At 36.9% G+C, this 18,292-nt stretch overlaps 1 protein-coding gene across 2 annotated transcripts in view; it reads left to right on the top strand.

Moving 5' to 3' along the window:
• The window catches only part of ASB5 (ankyrin repeat and SOCS box containing 5), a 75,868-nt gene that overhangs the window by 30,846 nt on the left and 26,730 nt on the right, over positions 1-18,292 (top strand). The window contains exons 1-2 of one of the 2 annotated variants that reach the window (XM_070757452.1): positions 9,361-9,465; positions 17,914-17,993. In XM_070757452.1, the coding sequence (XP_070613553.1) occupies positions 9,408-9,465; positions 17,914-17,993 (138 nt within the window). In that variant the 5' untranslated portion in view covers positions 9,361-9,407. Of the gene's footprint in view, positions 1-9,360; positions 9,466-17,913; positions 17,994-18,292 lie in introns of those variants that run through there. The other variant, XM_070757453.1, reaches the window with a different exon arrangement.

The following is an 18,292-nucleotide window of genomic DNA, read 5'->3' as shown; positions in this document are numbered from 1 at the left end:
CAACCGCATGCAACGAGTGGTCCTCAACGGCTCCAAATCCACATGGAAAAAGGTAGGCAGTGGGGTACCACAGGGTTCTGTCCTGGGCCCTGTACTCTTCAATATTTTCATCAATGACCTGGACAAGAGAGTAGAAGGGGAATCAATCAAATTCGCATACGACACCAAGCTGGCGGAAGTAGGCAACACCCTAAAGGACAGGCTCAAAATACAGAAAGATCTAGACAGATTAACACTATAGGCCCACACTAACAAAATAATGTTCAACGTCGAAAAGAGCAAAGTCTTTCACCTAGGTAAAAAAAACCCTAGACACACATACTGCCTGGGAGAAACCCCACTTAGCAGTAGCGACTAGGAAAGATATCTTTGAGTCTTGGTGGATAATCAACTAAACATGGCTAGCAATGTGCAGCAGCGGCCAAAAAAGCCAACACTATCCTAAGCTGCATCTACAGGGGGATACACTCCAAGACCAGGGAAGTATTAATACCACTCTACTACACGCTGCTCAGACCACACCTGGAGTACTGCATCCAGTTCTGGTCACCACACTTCAAAAGAGACATTGAAACTCTGGATAAGGTGCAGAAAATAGCAACCAAAATGATTAGGGGACTTGAAACCAAGACTTATGAAGAGAGATTGCAGGAACTGGGCATGGATAGCCTAGAGAAAAGGAGGGCCAGAGGGGACGTGATAGCAGTATACAGGTATATGAGGGGTTGCCACAGCGAGGAGGGTGTCACTCTATTCTCCAGAGCACCAGAGGGCCAGATGAGGAACAATGGCTGGAAGCTGACCAAGGAGAGATTCAACCTAGAAATAAGGAAGAACTTCCTGACGGTCAGAGAGATCAACCAGTGGAACAACCTGCCTACCTCTCTATATTAGCATTGCATAAGTATTTTCATACTTATGCAATGCTAATATAATTAAACATCTTTCATCAAACTTATATTCAATAATATTATTTTTATTTTTCCCCATATAAAACATATTTAAAACTTACATATTTTTAATCTTCATATTTTTTTATTATCAGGCTTATATTCAAAAATATTACTACTAATTTACATCTTTTTATTTTTCTTTTATCCCTTCTCTTGCCCTCCTCCAATCCTCTTTTCTTTTTCTTTTTTGATTGTCTCCACCATATTTCTTTTAGCTCTCCCCTTTCTATCATTAACTCCTTTTTTTTACTATGGTCTTCCTCTTTTCTTTCTCCCTTTTTGTTGTCAGATATTGCTTTCATTTTTTTCTACTTTTTCTTTTCTTTGCCCCTCTAGCTTTCTTTTCCTTCCTTTCCCATATGAGAGGTCTTCCCCTTCTGCCTTGCTGCCTTGTTCACCCTCTGTATTTCAATCATCTCTTTGTTATATTTTCTTTCTTGTTGCTTATTTCTTGGTTCTTCTATTTCTTTCACTCTTCCAAAGTTCTCAATTTTCCCCTCATTTGAACTGTGTTTTGTTACTTTTGCATTATATTTTCCAGTTTCAGTTTGATAGGGTCCATAACTTGAAATATTTATTTTGTTTCTACATACTGCTTGTTTGCAATAGTCTTAGTGTCTTGGGTTATGCTTTCCACATCTTTATTTCCACTTGGTATAATTTTTGCAACAAAGTTTAATCTACATTATTTGTCCAGCAAAAAGGGGAAAAAATCCAAGAGGTACATCCACTCTTCCCCCACCCCCAAAATGGCGCTCCTGGGGGTGCAAAATGCAGTCTTTTTTGTCCCAGATCACTTTTCCTCCTGCTTAGTCTTATTGATTCTGGTCCTCCTTTAGCTTCATGACAACCATATTTACTGCCGCAGTTTTGCATCATCAGATAGGGTTTTGCCAGTTCGGGGAGGGGAGATACGGCTCCCCACTATTCTCCTGGTGGTGTCCCTTTGCTGCACCCCCTCTACAGGGGGTTAGCTGTGAATTTGGACCCTCAGCCGTGAAGTGTTCGGAACCAGCTTCAGAGGTCCAGCTCTCAGTTTCTGACCTTGCCAAAAGTAGAACCGGAAGTCCGTCGATCAATCCATTGATCCATCCTAGATGCTCATCTCATCAAAAGCAACTCTAGCTAGTGTACAACAAAACTAAAACCGATACAAAAATGTTTATTATTGATTATTAAAATATTAAAACTATAAAAAACCAAACAAACAGAAAACTGATAGCTAAAGAGATGTCAATAATAGCAGAGCTACATTACAAGTTCAACACTTTCTGGGGTCCCCCAGCCTTCCTGGCATAACCAAGTGTTAAGGGACTGTTGAAAGCTCAGTGTCTGTATACTGTATACAAACATGTATTTAGATGGCAGGGGTGAGGTAATCCCATTTTTTTTCCAAAGGATATTTGGGATTAGATAGGTCTTTATTAGGGTCATCATGGGACAGTGTTTCTAGCACAGCTTTGAATAAAAATCCAAGTGTCTTCCATTTAAATAATGTAAACAGACCCATGTCATAGCTAACCTGATTCTTTCTTACTTTATAAATAGAACATGCCAGTGCAATCTTTTCTTTCCCTCACTCTAGCTGTCTGTTCTGTTAGTAAATGTTACTGAATGGGTTTAACTGTAGTGACTGTTCTACGGAAGCTGTTCTAAAATAAGTACAGCCAGAATGTCAAAGAGGAAAGAAATTAGTTAGCAGATTATGAATGTTCTGCAGGGAATAGTGTTGATGACACAGGCCTTGGCAGGAGTTTTTTTTTAAAATGTCCACAGATGCTGTTGTTGATAGGAGCAGCATTAAAGAGAATCTCTTAAAGAGAAACCTAGAATGCACAGAAGAACGCCCTGTGAAACGGAAGGCTAACTGGGGCATTCTCACCAGTCAAGGTTAGTAAATTAATCATTTCAGCAGCTTGTAGGAGACGAATACTTGCTGGTATGTTCACTTTTTGTTAAGACTCAAGTAACATTTAAATGTAAATATGAATTTTTAATGTGTGTGTTAGTACAAATTGTGCAATTTTAGTATACTATTTAAAAATAAGCCATGTGCATTTTGTATGAGATGTTTTGCAATAGGCAAAATGTATATTTCTGTATGTTTATCTATTTGCATATGCATTAATATATAACATAGCTAGGTAAGATTGCTACATAATATTTAGAGAGAAGAAGGTTGGAGAATATTTATGTAAAGACAAATATAGCAATAAATATATATATATCTACCAGTATGTGTAAATGAAAAGAAGTACTGCAGGTAAATATAATTGCAGAAGTGACACAATATCTTATCTATTCTGTATAATATTCTTACAACATGGAGCTGTGAAACTTCTTATTATTTACAACAACAAATCTACCTCCTTGTATTTCACAATCCTACTAATCTGATTTAAGATATTCTGAAATTGTATAGTCATCATCCTAATATAAAGATTATTACAGACTTTATTCATTTTGGATTAAACTAGATATGTTAACCCTATAAATGAATGATTACATTTTAAAAGCAGTTTTTGAACCAGAAAAGTATTATCCTGCAAAGGAAAACAACTTTAACCATTTACATTATGCCATTTTTAGAAACCTTCCTTACAATAATCAGGTATTGCCACTATCTTTTTGTCATTAAAGTAAAGGCTGTGTATAGAAGACACTCCTTTTACTAGCCAGAGTAGAAATATAATTAATTTAGAGACACATTTATTTTGTATTTAAGACATTAATATGCATATTCTTTTTCATCCAAAGAATGGTTAAAATTGCCCAAATTCACCTAGAATATCACTGAATTCAAATTACTTGTTATCTGATATTTATAAAATTGCATTGTAATTTTTTCATCTCAAAATAAATTGTTTTTAATATTTTACTTTATCACTGATTAAGATAGGGTAGAAAACATGTTTTTATTTTAATACTTTATATTCATTCACTTCAGTAAGTTGATCATTTAGAGTGAATAAGCTAAATGATAAGGCAATGTAAGACACTGAAATTTTCTTCAATCATAGTTTAAGGGTTGGGGAAATGCTAATTGCACAGATTCTTCCCACTCCCTCCAATATTAAATCATGATTGCAAAATACAATTTGATCCCAATTTGCAATCTTTGTTTTCAAACCATAGTTTGTCAGCTGGAGATCTGGGTTATGTATAGTACAACACAACATGCTGTTCAGCATAACCCTTTACTGAGACCCCAAATTTTGTCCCTGGATTGATATTGGAGTCCCCATTACTACTAGTATTGGGAGCTTCAACCTTCATGCTCAAAGGTAGCACCTGGAAAGCTTAGAAATTAATTGCTTTTCTGGCAATCATTGTCAAAATAATCAGTGGCTCAATGCACATGTGAACTTATGGTAGATCTCATCATTACCCCAGAGCAGTTGATTTGAAGATGGAAACTTCTGTCATGGTAAAATTTCCAACCTTAGTGGATATTTGTTGTCTTCCGGGACTAGGGTGGAACAATTAAGATGCTCTACCCTAATCAAGTAGAAGAGAGACCAGGGAAGCTAATTCTTTTTTTCTTTTTTTTAAAATCTCTTTATTAATTTTTCTTATGTCACTCCCATCACATATTATTTTGAATTACAGATTATACATATTCTCAGTTAACATTCTGACAGTAAGTTTTGACCGGTTTCCTTTCATTATATACATTGTATTTTATATTTTTAAATTCTAAAATCTATTACGTTCATTAATTATACACGGTAACTGTAGGTCGTTTCAATTGTACTGTTGTTTCATATTATGTTGCTTTTATGTTCTCTTTTGAACCCATTCGTGCCATTTTTGCCATGTTCTTTTTGATTCTATTAATTTATTTCCCTTAATTGAGTTCGTGAATTCGTCCATCTCTACACATGCATATATCTTATCTATAATTAAATCTTCCGTTGGTATCTGATCACTTTTCCAGAGTTGTGCTATCGCAATTCTCGTGGCGGTGTTAATATGTGTTGTGAGGAGCATTGTTTGTTTTGAATAATGTTTTCTCCAAACTCCTAAAAGCATAGCTTCCGGTGTGAGTTCTATTTCCTCTTTCGTAATCTCTGTGAGCCAAGTATGAATTATTGTCCAAATTTTTTGTATCAAGGGGCAGGACCACCACATATGGAAAAACGTACCTCTTTCCTTTTTACACTTCCAACACGAGTCTGATAATGTTGGGTGGATCTTTGCTAATCTCGCCGGTGGGAGGTACCATCTGTAGAATAATTTGTAATAGTTTTCCTTATATGCTGCCGAAAGGGTTATTTTGGATATTGTGGTCCATGTTCTTTCCCAGTCGGCAATATGGATGGCGTGTTGCAGATTTTTTTCCCACGCTATCATTGGTGTTTTGGTCGTATCTTTTATTCTTTCCTGTTCTAAAAGTATTTGGTATATTCTGCTTATTTGTTTGTTTTCATTTCCTATCAGAATCTTATCTAATGGGTTCATAGATTTTTGAATACCGGGTGTTTGATTGTCTTTTTTAAATCTGGATTCTATTTGGGCGTATGTCCACCAATCCATTTTATGATTTAATCTTTCCAGTTCTTGTCTAGATTTGAGTTCCCCGTTTGGGTGTAATATGTCTCTGTACTGGATGGTTTTGGCTATGTCGATCAAATTTGGGTAGATGATGGCTTCCATAGTGGAAAGTCATCTTGGAATTTTGTCGTAGTGTTTATTTTTAATTTCGTACTAGGTTTTTAGTAGTGATTTACGGATCAAGTGCCTGTCAAATATAGTTTGTTTTTGCAATTTATCCTTCCATAAATGCGCATGCCAGCCTGTTTGTAAGTCATGACCTTCTAATACAAGTATTCTCTTATTTTTTAAGTTAATCCACTCTTTTATCCAAATTAGGCTTGCCGCTTTGTAGTATAATTTTACTGCTTACTACATTGAGATAGTTTAACCTGAGGTGAGAATAGTCCTCAATCTTACAGTATGGTATTCCATAGAACGATTAAGGCTGACTGTCCAGGAAAGCCTTTGCGGGAGATTGAGAAAGATCAATGTAGAGATATTGTTTATTTGTGTTTAAGGTTGCATTTCTTTTTATGGCATTGTTGGGCTACACCTTGGTTTTTGAAGAGCTTCAAGAGATGAGCATCAGAGTACTGTTGCAGAAAGACAAAAAGTGAATCCAATCAAACACAAGTGTCCATGTCTGGACCTACATCATGGGGATAAAGTGGGCAAAATGTCTTTATTTCGCCATCCTTACTCCATCTTTTTATAGCTGCTCAGGGGCTCTGCTTATAGTGATCCATTCCCTATTGGGGAAAGATTGGCCTCGGGATCTTCTACAGGGCTAAGGTAAGGAACACTCACACTATTCGGGCAGATAAAATCATTTACATTCACTTGGAATTGTACTAGGACTTTTACGAAAAAGATCCAAATGAGTTGCATTCTTGGAATGCTATTTAGATTAAATTTGATTCTGTGACTTGTTACATACATGTACTCTTGTGTTCAGTTTATGGGCATTCACAGTCCTGGAAAATTCCAAATTTAATATTTTCAACTGAATTCTGAGACACAAACAGTTCTTTAGAATACACAGAGAACTCAGTGAATTTAAAATAACAGCAACTTTACTGGTTAATGCGTATCTATTTGCTCTTTTCCACATATACTCTTACTCTCTCATCCACATTTATCCAACATCCCTCACTAAGCTGCCAGAGATGAAAGTCACAAAGTCTGGATCCAAAAATGACTTTAAAAAGTGGGCAGGCTCCTGGAGCCCTTTTATCCCTCCAAATCCTTGCTTTGTGGTGAAGAGGGGTCTTTTCATATGCTCCTTCATTTATTAGCTATTGGTGAGATTTGGGAAGGGCATTCCTACGTGCTCAGGCCCAAATTTTGTCCCCTTGTTTCCTTAACAACTCATTTCCTTTCCTTGAGAGAGCTTTTCCTGACTTTTGTTTACCCTGCTTACATGCTTTCATCAGTTTTATATATGGTGGCTTCAGCCTAGTCTCACACATTCAGATGAAGTGGATAATATTCTTTCAAGTTCAAGTTCAGATACCAGTTTGTTAGAGTCTGGTCCCTCTGGATTATTACGTAGCCAATAAGGTGACTAGTTGATAGGCTTATGTGATTGTATTGGTTTCTTTGAAGGAGAAGATCGTTTCCTTCATTTTGAAGGCTCAACCGTGATCATCAACAGAACTTCCATTATCTAAATTGCTGCTGTCTAGATGCTAACTTTCCCTTTCTGGAGAAAGTTGTAAAGAATGGGTGCAAACAGCACATGATATGAAGGCTCTCCTAGTCACAACTGTCACCTTTTCCTTGAACAGGAATTCTGAATCAAGGACGACCCCAGATTTTACATAGGGTCTGTTTGGGGCAATGCAATCCCATCCAGCACCAGAGAGGGCATAGGTCTAGAAATATTTAAAGATGAAATAGTCTGACTAGTGGTTGGGACAGTACCTGGAAACAGAAGAAAAGAACCAGCGAAGATAATGAAGTACAAAGAACTGCAAAAAGAAATAGAACTCTAGTAAAAGTAAGCAAAGGTTTAATACCAATGGTAGTGAGCATCTTGGGTACAATTGCAAAACAACTGAGCACCACTTAACCCCCATCAACATTGACAAAATTCACCTCCAGTCAGTTGCAAAAGATGGCTTTACTCGGAACAGCTTCCTTGCTGGGACAATATCTTAATTCCATCAGACATCCAGATCTGCCTATCCGAGCTCTTTAGAAAGAACTCAATAGTAGACAAAAGTGCCAAATCCAGTCTGAACATCTGGGTGATTGTGTGATGAGCCAAAAATATAAATAATTAATAATTAAAAATAAATGTATACATTAAAAATAAAACAAAAACAAAAAGGGGCAGACTCAGTGAACCACTGGGAAATTTTCTGCTGTCAGTTTTCTGTTTTCTGTTTCTATATCCTTCCATTTTGAAAAGACAACACAATCCCAGATGCTTGACTTGAATCATTGATACAATGATATGTATATGCTTTATATTTCTGACCTGCTCTTTGTCAACATAATAGATATATCAATCAGTATTATGTGGTCAAATTTATTTAAATATTAGTGCAAGTTATTTCCTATATCTTTAAAATGTTATCTGAGTAGGACTGAGAGTATTTCTCAGAGTGTTTTTCTCTGTAATGTTTTCCTCTTAACATATATTCAATCAATAAAATAAAAAAGAGACTGAATGGTTAGTCAATAACATTGAAAGTCCATTGAAAAACTATAGTTCTATGACATTCATAATGTATTCCTCCCAAAGATGTTGCAAAGCTTCCCAAAGTTGTCAGGGCTATTATTTTGTAGGTCTGTAATAAGATCTACACTAAAATTAAGTTCTAGTCACCAAATATTTTTTAATATTTCCCTGGGAAGGAGAACTCTGAAGAAGAGTAACAAGAGTTAATACTACATTATAGTTGGGAAGTGAGATTTTACTATGAAAGCCTAAATATTGTAAGCAGTATGTCCATTTTGTTATTGCAAACTGACTCATCTGTATTCAGGTCACTTGAAGTGTCAAGCAAAAAAGAAAAAAGTTCTATCAGTCCTTAAATTTTGTTGAAATTCTAAATAAATTTCCATTTTTTAGGGATTGTAGATAAAATCCCCTTCTCTCTGCTGTTTTAGAATGGTTGTGGACCATGATTCTGATATTTTAGTCAAAAAAGTCTATTCAAACAAGTAATGTTTCATAGACAGAGCATGTAAGTTACCACAAAGCCATAAATTAATCTTAAGTATAGAAAAATTATCGTTTAATATAAATGAGGAAATTAAAAGAAATTTCTTACAAAATATTTAAAATAATACTGTACATGATTGTGTAATAATATGAGGGCACAGTATTTTTTAGAAATACAAACAGACATTTTTAGGAAATTGAGTTTATTGTACAATTACATGTGACCATTTTCACAGTACATGATAAAGATCTAGTCTATGACTTCATATCATGATACTGCAAAGTTTAACTTTAATTAAACATTTAACATTTAAAATAATGATTAGTTATTTTATTACAAGGTTGCATAATTTATTTTATACAAAGTTGTATAAAATAAAATACATCTTTCTCTTTTAAAGATATAAGTGAGATTAAGCGATTATTGTGCACATTTATTTAAATCCACAGAAGATACATGAATTCATAGCCAAATTCAAATCATTATAATTTAAATCACATAGCTGATTATAAAATGAAGTATTGTACATATTTTAAATTATGCAGTGTTGCAGATAGCATTTCTACTTATACAGGACTTATCAATGAAAGCTGGAATATTATTAAACTTAGGTCTTTGGATATTTGTTTTCTGCAGTGTCTTTACAGGTGAAAGTTCATTTTATACTGAGTGCAAGAAGCTCTTTCCAACTATGGTGATGTGTTATTAACAAGAATCAGCTAAAGAGACAGTTTTTTAATTTAAAATGGGCAGGATTTATAGTCAAAATTGGCTGGAAATGCCATGGGGAGATGGAGATTTAGGTACTGTATACAAAATTTTAAAACTTTCCTTATTTTTGTCTGTTGAGGGTAACATTTTAACTTAGATCTCTGCAATATTTACAGAACTGTAGCTTTTGTTCCTGGTAAATTAGATACCATGTGATTTGCAATGCAGAATCTAAATATAGCCAATAGTACTTTGCATTTCAGTCACTGAGAAAAAAAATCATAAGGAAATGTTAGTGGTTGTTATTTTCTCCTTGAATTTGAACTTTATTCACTTTCCATTACTATACAGTGCATGTCATGCTGTGAAAACAAGTATGGTACTGAAAGGCTTTTGTATATAAAATCACATCTGTTACTTCTATGGCACTTATAATTTTGCCACCAATCATTAAATTGCAAGAATTATTACTTAACTGACAAATTCTGTCTCTTGTTGGAGTTTAGAAATCATGATTGTTTTGGCATCTTATATATGGTGTTTTAAAATGTTAAAATAGTACAGCTTTATATTCATATCCTTTCCAATAGCCTGTAGAAATTAAATGGGTGAAGGGAATGCAGGATAAATAATTCCTCAAAGAAGTAACTTACAGTATTTTCAAATGAATTATATGGGCATTTTACAATCCTTTTTTCTTTGCAAATGCAATCATAATAGGATACTGCAAGGTAGATTAAAATTCAATATAAAATATGGGAGATAATCTTTAGTTCTAATAAATAGGAAAAGGAGATCCAAAAGGAGTACTTTTGAAGTGAGATGTTAACTAGTCTATACAGTATTTGCTTTTATTAGAGCTATAATAGAGACCCTGGACACAGAGGTTTAGTTCATTGTAGAGTTTTGGATTCTATCCTGACATTGAGAGACTGAATGTCATGACTTTGCAATAGTGACATAGACCACAATTTTTTAAAAAAGCACAGCATGTACATTTAAAGGGAAGAATGGGAGAAAACAAGAAAGTTAGCAAGGATGTGAATCAATATGACTTGCAAGGGAAAATGAAAACTAACAGTACGAAAGATTTTGACTGCAGTTTTCTGCTTTTAACAAAATTAATAGTACCAGCACAAGCTCAGAATGCCTTAGGGATACTAATCAGGCACTTTATATGCTTGGTACACTTTCCCCAATGCTGCAGCTCTTAAAGCTAATTTGGCAGCAAAACAAATTGGCACAAAAGTGTAATGAATTCTCTGCAGAGGATGGATGAAGGAAGTTGTAAATAGCAACCATATATCTTGAGGGTCTGTTGCTCACACAATAATTTGTTGCACGATATATGGCTTATATTTCATTTTCTGGTATATATATAGTATATTGTTCCTTTTACCATAACGTGTGGTAAAATTTTGTGCAATGTTAAAATCAAATACTATGTACAAATCTTCATCTATCTTAAATCAGAAGAGTTTATTTACTGCAGGGAATGAACACTGGAAAGCTCATATGTATTTAGTTTATTTATTGCAGGGAATGAATACTGGAAAGCTCAGATGTATTTCTGGATTTCTTTTCAGCTGTTTAGCAATATGTTTTGAATTCGTACATTGAATTGCTTAGTTTGCACAATAGGACAAGAGCTGAAAAACACACCAGTATTTTGCTATGGCAAAATAAATAGGGACAATTTCCCCCTTGCTACAGCACTATATTAAGTTAATTCCATTAATTGACTTGCAGCTAATGAAACTTGCAGCTCAGTTCTAATATTTCATTCATATTTAGATTACAACTTGAAAGCATTTCCATGTATGGATAAAAGCGGGAGGGGGGGATGAATACCATTGCCATTTTGTTTCTATTCAGAGAATGATTCACCAGATGTATATTTATTTTTATTGATTGATTGATTGATTTTATCCAATACACAATGAGGGTTTTAGTGGGTATACATAGAGTAAAATACATGATGAAGGTTATAGAGGATATACTCATAGTGAAATATATCTAAGAAAAATAGAAGATAAGTTATAGGAATAGAACATATCAATGAAAGAATAGAAGAAGAGATATAGGAATAGAAGAAAGGTATAGGAGATATAGGAGAGCAATAGGACAGGGGACAGACGGCACTTTAGTGCACTTGTACTTGCCCCTTACTGACCTCTTAGGAATCTGGATAGGTCAACCGTGGATAATCTAAGGGATTTCAGGATGACACTATGGAGTCCGGTAATGAGTTCCACGCTTCGACAACTCGATTACTGAAATCATATTTTTTACAGTCAAGTTTGGAGCGCTTAATATTAAGTTTAAATCTGTTGTGTGCTCTTGTGTTGTTGTGGTTGAAGCTGAAGTAGTCGCCGACAGGCAGGACGTTGCAGCATATGATCTTATGGGCAATACTTAGATCATGTTTAAGGGGTCTTAGTTCTAAGCTTTCTAGGCCCAGGATTGAAAGTCTAGTTTCGTAGGGTATTCTGTTTTGATTGGAGGAGTGAAGGGCTCTTCTAGTGAAGTATCTTTGGACATTTTCAAGGGTGTTAATGTCTGAGATGTGATATGGGTTCCAAACAGATGAGCTGTATTCCAGGATGGGTCTGGCAAAAGTTTTGTAAGCTCTGGTAAGTAGTGTGAGATTGCCAGAGCAGAAGCTACGTAGGATTAGGTTTACAACTCTTGAAGACTTCTTGGCTATGTTGTTGCACTTTAATCTTTTGTTATTAGTATACTGAGGTCTTTAACCGAGTGGGGGTTATCTGTGATAATTTCATTATTCAGTTCGTATTTGGAATTCAGGGTTTTTTTCCCAATGTGTAGGACAGAGCATTTGCTAGTTGAGATTTGGAGTTGCCATGTGTTAGACCACTCAGAAAGAGAGTTCAGGTCTTTTTGGAGAGTAGTTGTTTTATCGCTGGTGTTGAAGAGTTTTACATCGTCGGCGAAGGACACAGTTGCTTGTGATGTAATTGCAAAGGTCATTGATGTAGAGAATGAAGAGCGTTGGTCCCAGTACATTACCTTGGGGAACACCGCTTTTAACTGGACGGGCTGGATATGGTGCTTCCTATTTTGACCACTTGTTGTCTGTTTGACAGGAATGCTGTAATCCAGCTGTGGAAGGATCCTGAGATGCCATAGGATTTGAGTTTTAGGAGTAGTTTGTCGTGGACCACTGAATCAAAGGCTTTGCAGAAGTCGATATAAATTGCATCTATAGATTTCCCTTGATCTAGATGAATTGTCCATATATTTTTGCAGTGGAGGAGCTACAGGTTGCAGGATTGTTTTTTTCTGAATCCAAATTGTTTGTAAGAGAGCAAATTATTAGTTTCTAGATGGAGAGTAGTTGATTTGTTTATAATTGAGTCCATGACTTTGCATGGGAAGCAGCATAATGATATTGGTCTGTAGTTATCGACAAGAGAGGGATCTCCTTTTTTGAAGATGGGGATGACCATTGATTTTGACCATAGCTTAGGAAGTGTGCTGGTTCTGAAGGATTTTTCAAAAATTATGCATAGTGGTTCAGCTATGGCAGAAAAGAGCTTTTTTAGGAAGTAAGCATATAGATCATCTGGTCCGACTGATAGAGAAGGTTTAGAAGGTTAAGGTCACGTAATGCTTTTTCAACTTGGTCTTCAGTGAAGTCTACTTGGGTTAGGTCGTTGAGGGAGTTTGAGGTGCGATTGATGAAATTGGGGGATGAGCCATTGCTATTAACAAAGGCAGAGCCAAAGAAAGAGTTGAGGAGGTTAGCTTTGGATGAATCATCGTGGTATTCTTTGTTGTTGGGTCCTTTGAGAGGTGGGATAGGTCTAAAATCTTTGAGTTTATTGTTGACAAAGTTGTAGAACGCTCTATTAGATTTGGTGCGTAGGTTTTCCTCTTGTTTCCTGTAGTAGTTAAGGCATTCTGCTTTTATTTGATTGCAAATGCTTTTATATCGGCTTTTGAGTTGGAAACTTTTTTGTTTTTCCTCTAGAGATATTTTTTTTCTTGTTTGTAATTTTCTTATTGAGATGGGGAGGTTATTTTTTTTCCTTTGTGGTACATGTTAGAGGTACATGAAGTCTGATAATTTTAATTTTGAGTAGGGATGTGTTGTAGAGGTCATCCGAAGTGTAGCATTCAAAGAATAGAGTTTTCCAGTTTAATGTTGAGAGGTGGGCTTCAATGAGTTCGTAGTTCGCTTTTTTGAAATTGAATTTTGGTGTTGTGTTATTTTGGTGGATCATAGTGTGGCTTAGGTTGAGACTGAAGTTTATCATGCTGTGGTCACTGCTGGAAAATGGTTCTGTTATTTGTAAGCCATATATTGCACTTTTGCTGTTGCAGTAGATAAGATACAGACAGTTATCAAGTCTGGTATTTTTAGTTACTAGTTGGTCGAGTCCCAGATAGGTGACGATATTATATATAGTAGAATATATGGGTTCCATGCTGCATTCATTTAAGGACCAGTTAATATGTGGTAGGTTGAGGTCTCCAAGGAAGATAATGGGGTATGGGCAGTTGGTTGCCCACATTAGTAATGTGGATAATTTGTTTGCATGTTCGATGTCGTAGTCTGGGGCTCTCTAGCAGAGTAAGAAGCGAATTGAGGTATTTAGGGATAAATCACAGACAATAGTTTCAGGTACCAATAAATCCTGTGCAACTTTGAGGATTTTTAGGTTCAGCGGTTTTTTGTAGAATATAGCTACTCCACCTCCTCTGCGGGATTCACGGTCTGGGCAGAAAAACATGTTAGTTTTTTGATGTGATAATGGAGTCTGGGTAGGAAACATTTAGCCATGTTTCACATATAAAAATTATATCGAAGTTGGAGGTGTCAAGTAGAAGGAGGAATTCAGACATCTTGTTGACTAAACTTCTAGCATTTAATAGTTTACATTTGAGATTGGTCTTGTGTTGGGGATTGGTTTTGGGGTGGTTATAGGAAGTAAGGGGCACGCTTTCCTATTCTTTGTTTGAGGTGGTAGGGATGTCCATTTGTTGTTGTGGGATGGTGGTCTGGCAGGTGTCAGTTTGATGTTGTGAGATGGTAGATTGGAAGAAGTTAGACCAGAAGATGTGGGGAGAATTATGGGGTTTGGTTTTGATGCATTCTGTGCGGTAATCTATGTAAAGGTTTGTTTCACCAAGTTCATAGCGTCTCTTGAGTTCTGCCCATAGTTCGCGAGAGCAAATACATTGGAGGAAAGAAAGATCTGGTCTGGATCTGAGTTTGTTGAAAGACTTGTTATTTCTGGCAATGTGGTTAATAGTCTTGATGAATTGCTGTTTTATTTGTTCATTTTTGCATACAAATTTTTGTTCATTTGTTCATTTTTGCAGAAACGGGGGGGCTATTGAGCCATCGTTATACCTGTGCTCAGGTCCATTTCTGGTAACTTCCAAAATGTCTTCTGGGGCGATTGTTTGTGCATGTGAGTGATGGAGGTGTATGATGTTTCTTATTTTTGTTATATCTGATTCATGGCTTTCTTCAAAAGAGGATAGCATTCTGGTGTTTTTGTTCATGTTCCATGGCATCCTTGACTAGGGTAGAAATATCAGTGGTAGATTTAGTGGGTTTTTGGAGTATTGGAAGTGGTTGAGGTTGGGGTGGTCCTGATGGAGTGTAAACAGGTGGTGGTGAAGTGGTGTGTGGTATTTTTTTGGGTGGAAATGGATTTGGATTAATCTATGTTTGGATATTTTTCTCCATGGATGAAAGTCTTGATTCAATACTTTCTATGAATGCTTGTTGGGTTTTGATGGCTTCTTTTAAGGTGTTAATCTCATCAGACAAACTGCTGAGTATATTTAGCTTCGGGGTGTAGGATGAGAACATATAAAGAAATGAAAAGTTTGCTTTTAGAAAGGTGGCAATATGTTTAGAAATATTGAGGCAGTTGTGGTGCGCAGACTGGTTGCAGGTTTGGCATTTTATGAAACCATCATGATCATTGATAATGTCATTGCATTTAAAGCATTGATAGCTGTGATTATCAATTGTTTCTTGTTGCTGTATATTCTTTTTGATTGGCATGTCTGCTTTGAGATTCAGTGTATGAAAGGAGAGGTGATGGAATGGAGTAGGAAGTGGGATGTTTTCCAGATGCTTGAGGATGCTTGAGAAGTTAGGCTTCTTCTTTGATGCAATCTGAAGGAGAGGTGTGGTTTGAAAGTTATTTGAAGTTCAAAGCAGCATCAACTTTAGGCATAGCCTGCACTTAGCGAAGGAAAAATCTTGGCTTTTAAACAATACCCTGACTGGGTTTATGGCTTCCTGCTCTGTGGGACTCTTTACAACCTGGTTGTCATGGTGATACTTAACAACTTCACTTAAGCAGCTTGAAAGAGAGGCAAATAGCTGAAACAGGCAAGAACAATGGCTTTCAAATGTAAAGTACCCCCCCCCTCTTCCTTTACAGTTAGCACTTTGAAATTTTAAGCAGTTTTGGAACAGTATTGAAAGAGGCAGATAGTTGAAACAGGCAAGAACAATGGCCTTCAAATGTAAACGCTGAGAAGATTAGAACAATACTTTTTCAAGGCAGTAATTGGAAAAGTCACTCTTGAGGCTGAAGGCAAAGTTGTGCCTGGTAGTTTAAGTTTGTTTTATTAGCCCAAATGGTCTGTATCCGTCCCGCACGAACATCTCAATAGTCCCTGCTTACCCTTTGATCAGGATAGCTGAAGGTCCTTCAGTTTTCTTACAGCTGAGCTCTGTGGAGGCTTTCTGCTAGAAGTCCTTCAAGGTAGGAGTCCGTGGGCACTTCTTCAGTAGTTGTTTTAGTATTTTTTCATTGTTTTAGGTACTTTGGAGATGTTTTTTCCCTACTTCGAAAGGAGCAGCTCTGCCTCTCTGCTGCCTCTCTCTCTGCTACTGCCTCTCTCTCTGCTACTAAGGGATGAGATTTAGATTTAGTAGGAACTAGACATGACCCACTGTGTCATTGTTTCAGAGATACTATTTCCTTTCCTAAACAAAGAAACAGAATGAGTGTGCAAAAAAGCAGTGGGAGCAGGAACAACTTCCAATTTCCCACCAGCTTCCTCATTGAGTTTCCTTGTGGTGATCTGGCAGGGAATATCAGAAATCCCTCCTTTCTTCCTTCCCCCGGTCCCCTCCTCTCCCCTTTCCTTTTTAGCAGGCAAATAAGTAGCTTGGAAATGAAATAATAAAAATGAAAATGATGTGAGCACCGCAGCAGTTATTAGCAGCGAACCAGAGCAACAATGTTTGAACCAAATACTTCAAATATTCTCAAATTTTATTCCCTAGGAAGTCATATGTCCCAGATTTTAGATATATGCTGTAAATTAACCATTTGTAGGTACTTGGTTCAAACATTGTTGCCCTATGCTGTACTGTTTCACCCAGTTAAATGCCATGAATGAGGCCTCATTTGCCCTTATAACCAACCACAGAGACACTGCAACATACCTCCTCCTTATTCACCCTCCCATCCTGTCCTACCAGTCTCCACAGTATGCTTTGCTAGCCCACTGATTCCACATGCTCCTCCCCAACCTACCAGTCTCTCATTTTCAAAGATCTCTAGAGCTCCAGAACAGACTGTGCCACATGCCAAAAACCAGCCATTTTCTCAAAATGCTGGCCATCATGGAGATGGATGGAACGAATGTGCCCTGGGGAAGATCAGTTGGGCAGAGTAAGAGGACTTTTCTGGCAATACTGGCAACTGTGGGGGCACCCGCCCACCAAACCAAGCAGTATGACCAAGGCTCTGGTACCCAAGACACCGCATGAGTTGAGTAAGAACAGATGGCATAGAGCTGCCAGACATGGTGCAAATGCACTAACCTGGCTCATTGTGAGGTAATCAGCCATCCACAGTGAGAGTGCTGCTCCTCTGGCTCACTCACCTGCTACAGTTGCCCATCTGCAGTCCTGCCTTCTTCAGTCAAAACTAGCATGAAAAATTCCCTGCATCAATTGCACACTACAAACTCGAAACAGTTCATTCAAACTTTCCAGCACTTCGTAGAGGTTGGGACCAGACAAGGCCTTCAGAGATGCAATAGATATTGTGTTCTTACAAATGATTCCATCCTCTGAGCAAACATGAATGTGTGCAAGAACATGAGATATAAGGAAAACAGCTTTGCCAGCATTTGGGGTGGTGGGAGGCCTTTTCTACCATGTGGCCCAGTCTGTTCTGGAGATCTGGAGATCTTCGAAAGGTAAGTAAGTGATTGATGATAAGGTACTTGTGTGGAGAAGTTCCAAGCAGCTGTGGGGACCCAAAGGATAAGAAGAGGAGCATAAGGTATCTCACTATGTATGGGTAAGGCCAGAGGCAGATGGTTTTATTCCTGAACTACGCCCCCCCCCCGCCCCCATGGTCTTCCCCACCTCTAAGATATCCTATGTGCACTTAATGACCTACCTGCAGGGAGCATGCTTGTTCATTTAATGTGATTCACATAATTATGTATGTTACATTGTATTAGTTCTTATATATTAATGGAAATTATCTATGTAATTTAAACTATGTCATGATATTGTTCCATAGGCTCTTGGGCAGATCGCTCACCCCTGCATGAAGCAGCAAGCCAAGGGCGCCTTCTTTCTCTCAAAACATTAATTGCACAGGTAAAATGTGAAAATGCAACTAAAATCAGTGTTCATTTCTGTTAACTGTAAAAGCACTTTTACTGCTTTGTTAAATATAAAAATGATATTGCATCATTCTTCATTATTCTGTGGTTTCTTTACTTGTTTATACAGTTCCAAGAATCTCATCACAGTAAATATGACAGTGATGGTGACAAACAGATCAGAATTAGATGCGTTCCCTTCAAGTGCCAACTTTTAACAACGTAATAAATATCCAGGCATAGTGTTCAGGGTTCTGAATACTATCAATTTTACAATACAAAAACTAACCAAGT

Source organism: Erythrolamprus reginae, chromosome 7 (genome assembly GCF_031021105.1).
Source record: "Erythrolamprus reginae isolate rEryReg1 chromosome 7, rEryReg1.hap1, whole genome shotgun sequence".
NCBI classification, from domain to species: Eukaryota; Metazoa; Chordata; class Lepidosauria; order Squamata; family Dipsadidae; genus Erythrolamprus; species Erythrolamprus reginae.
The sequence above is the reverse complement of the archived record's forward strand: the minus strand, read 5'-3'. Positions and strand labels throughout refer to the sequence as shown.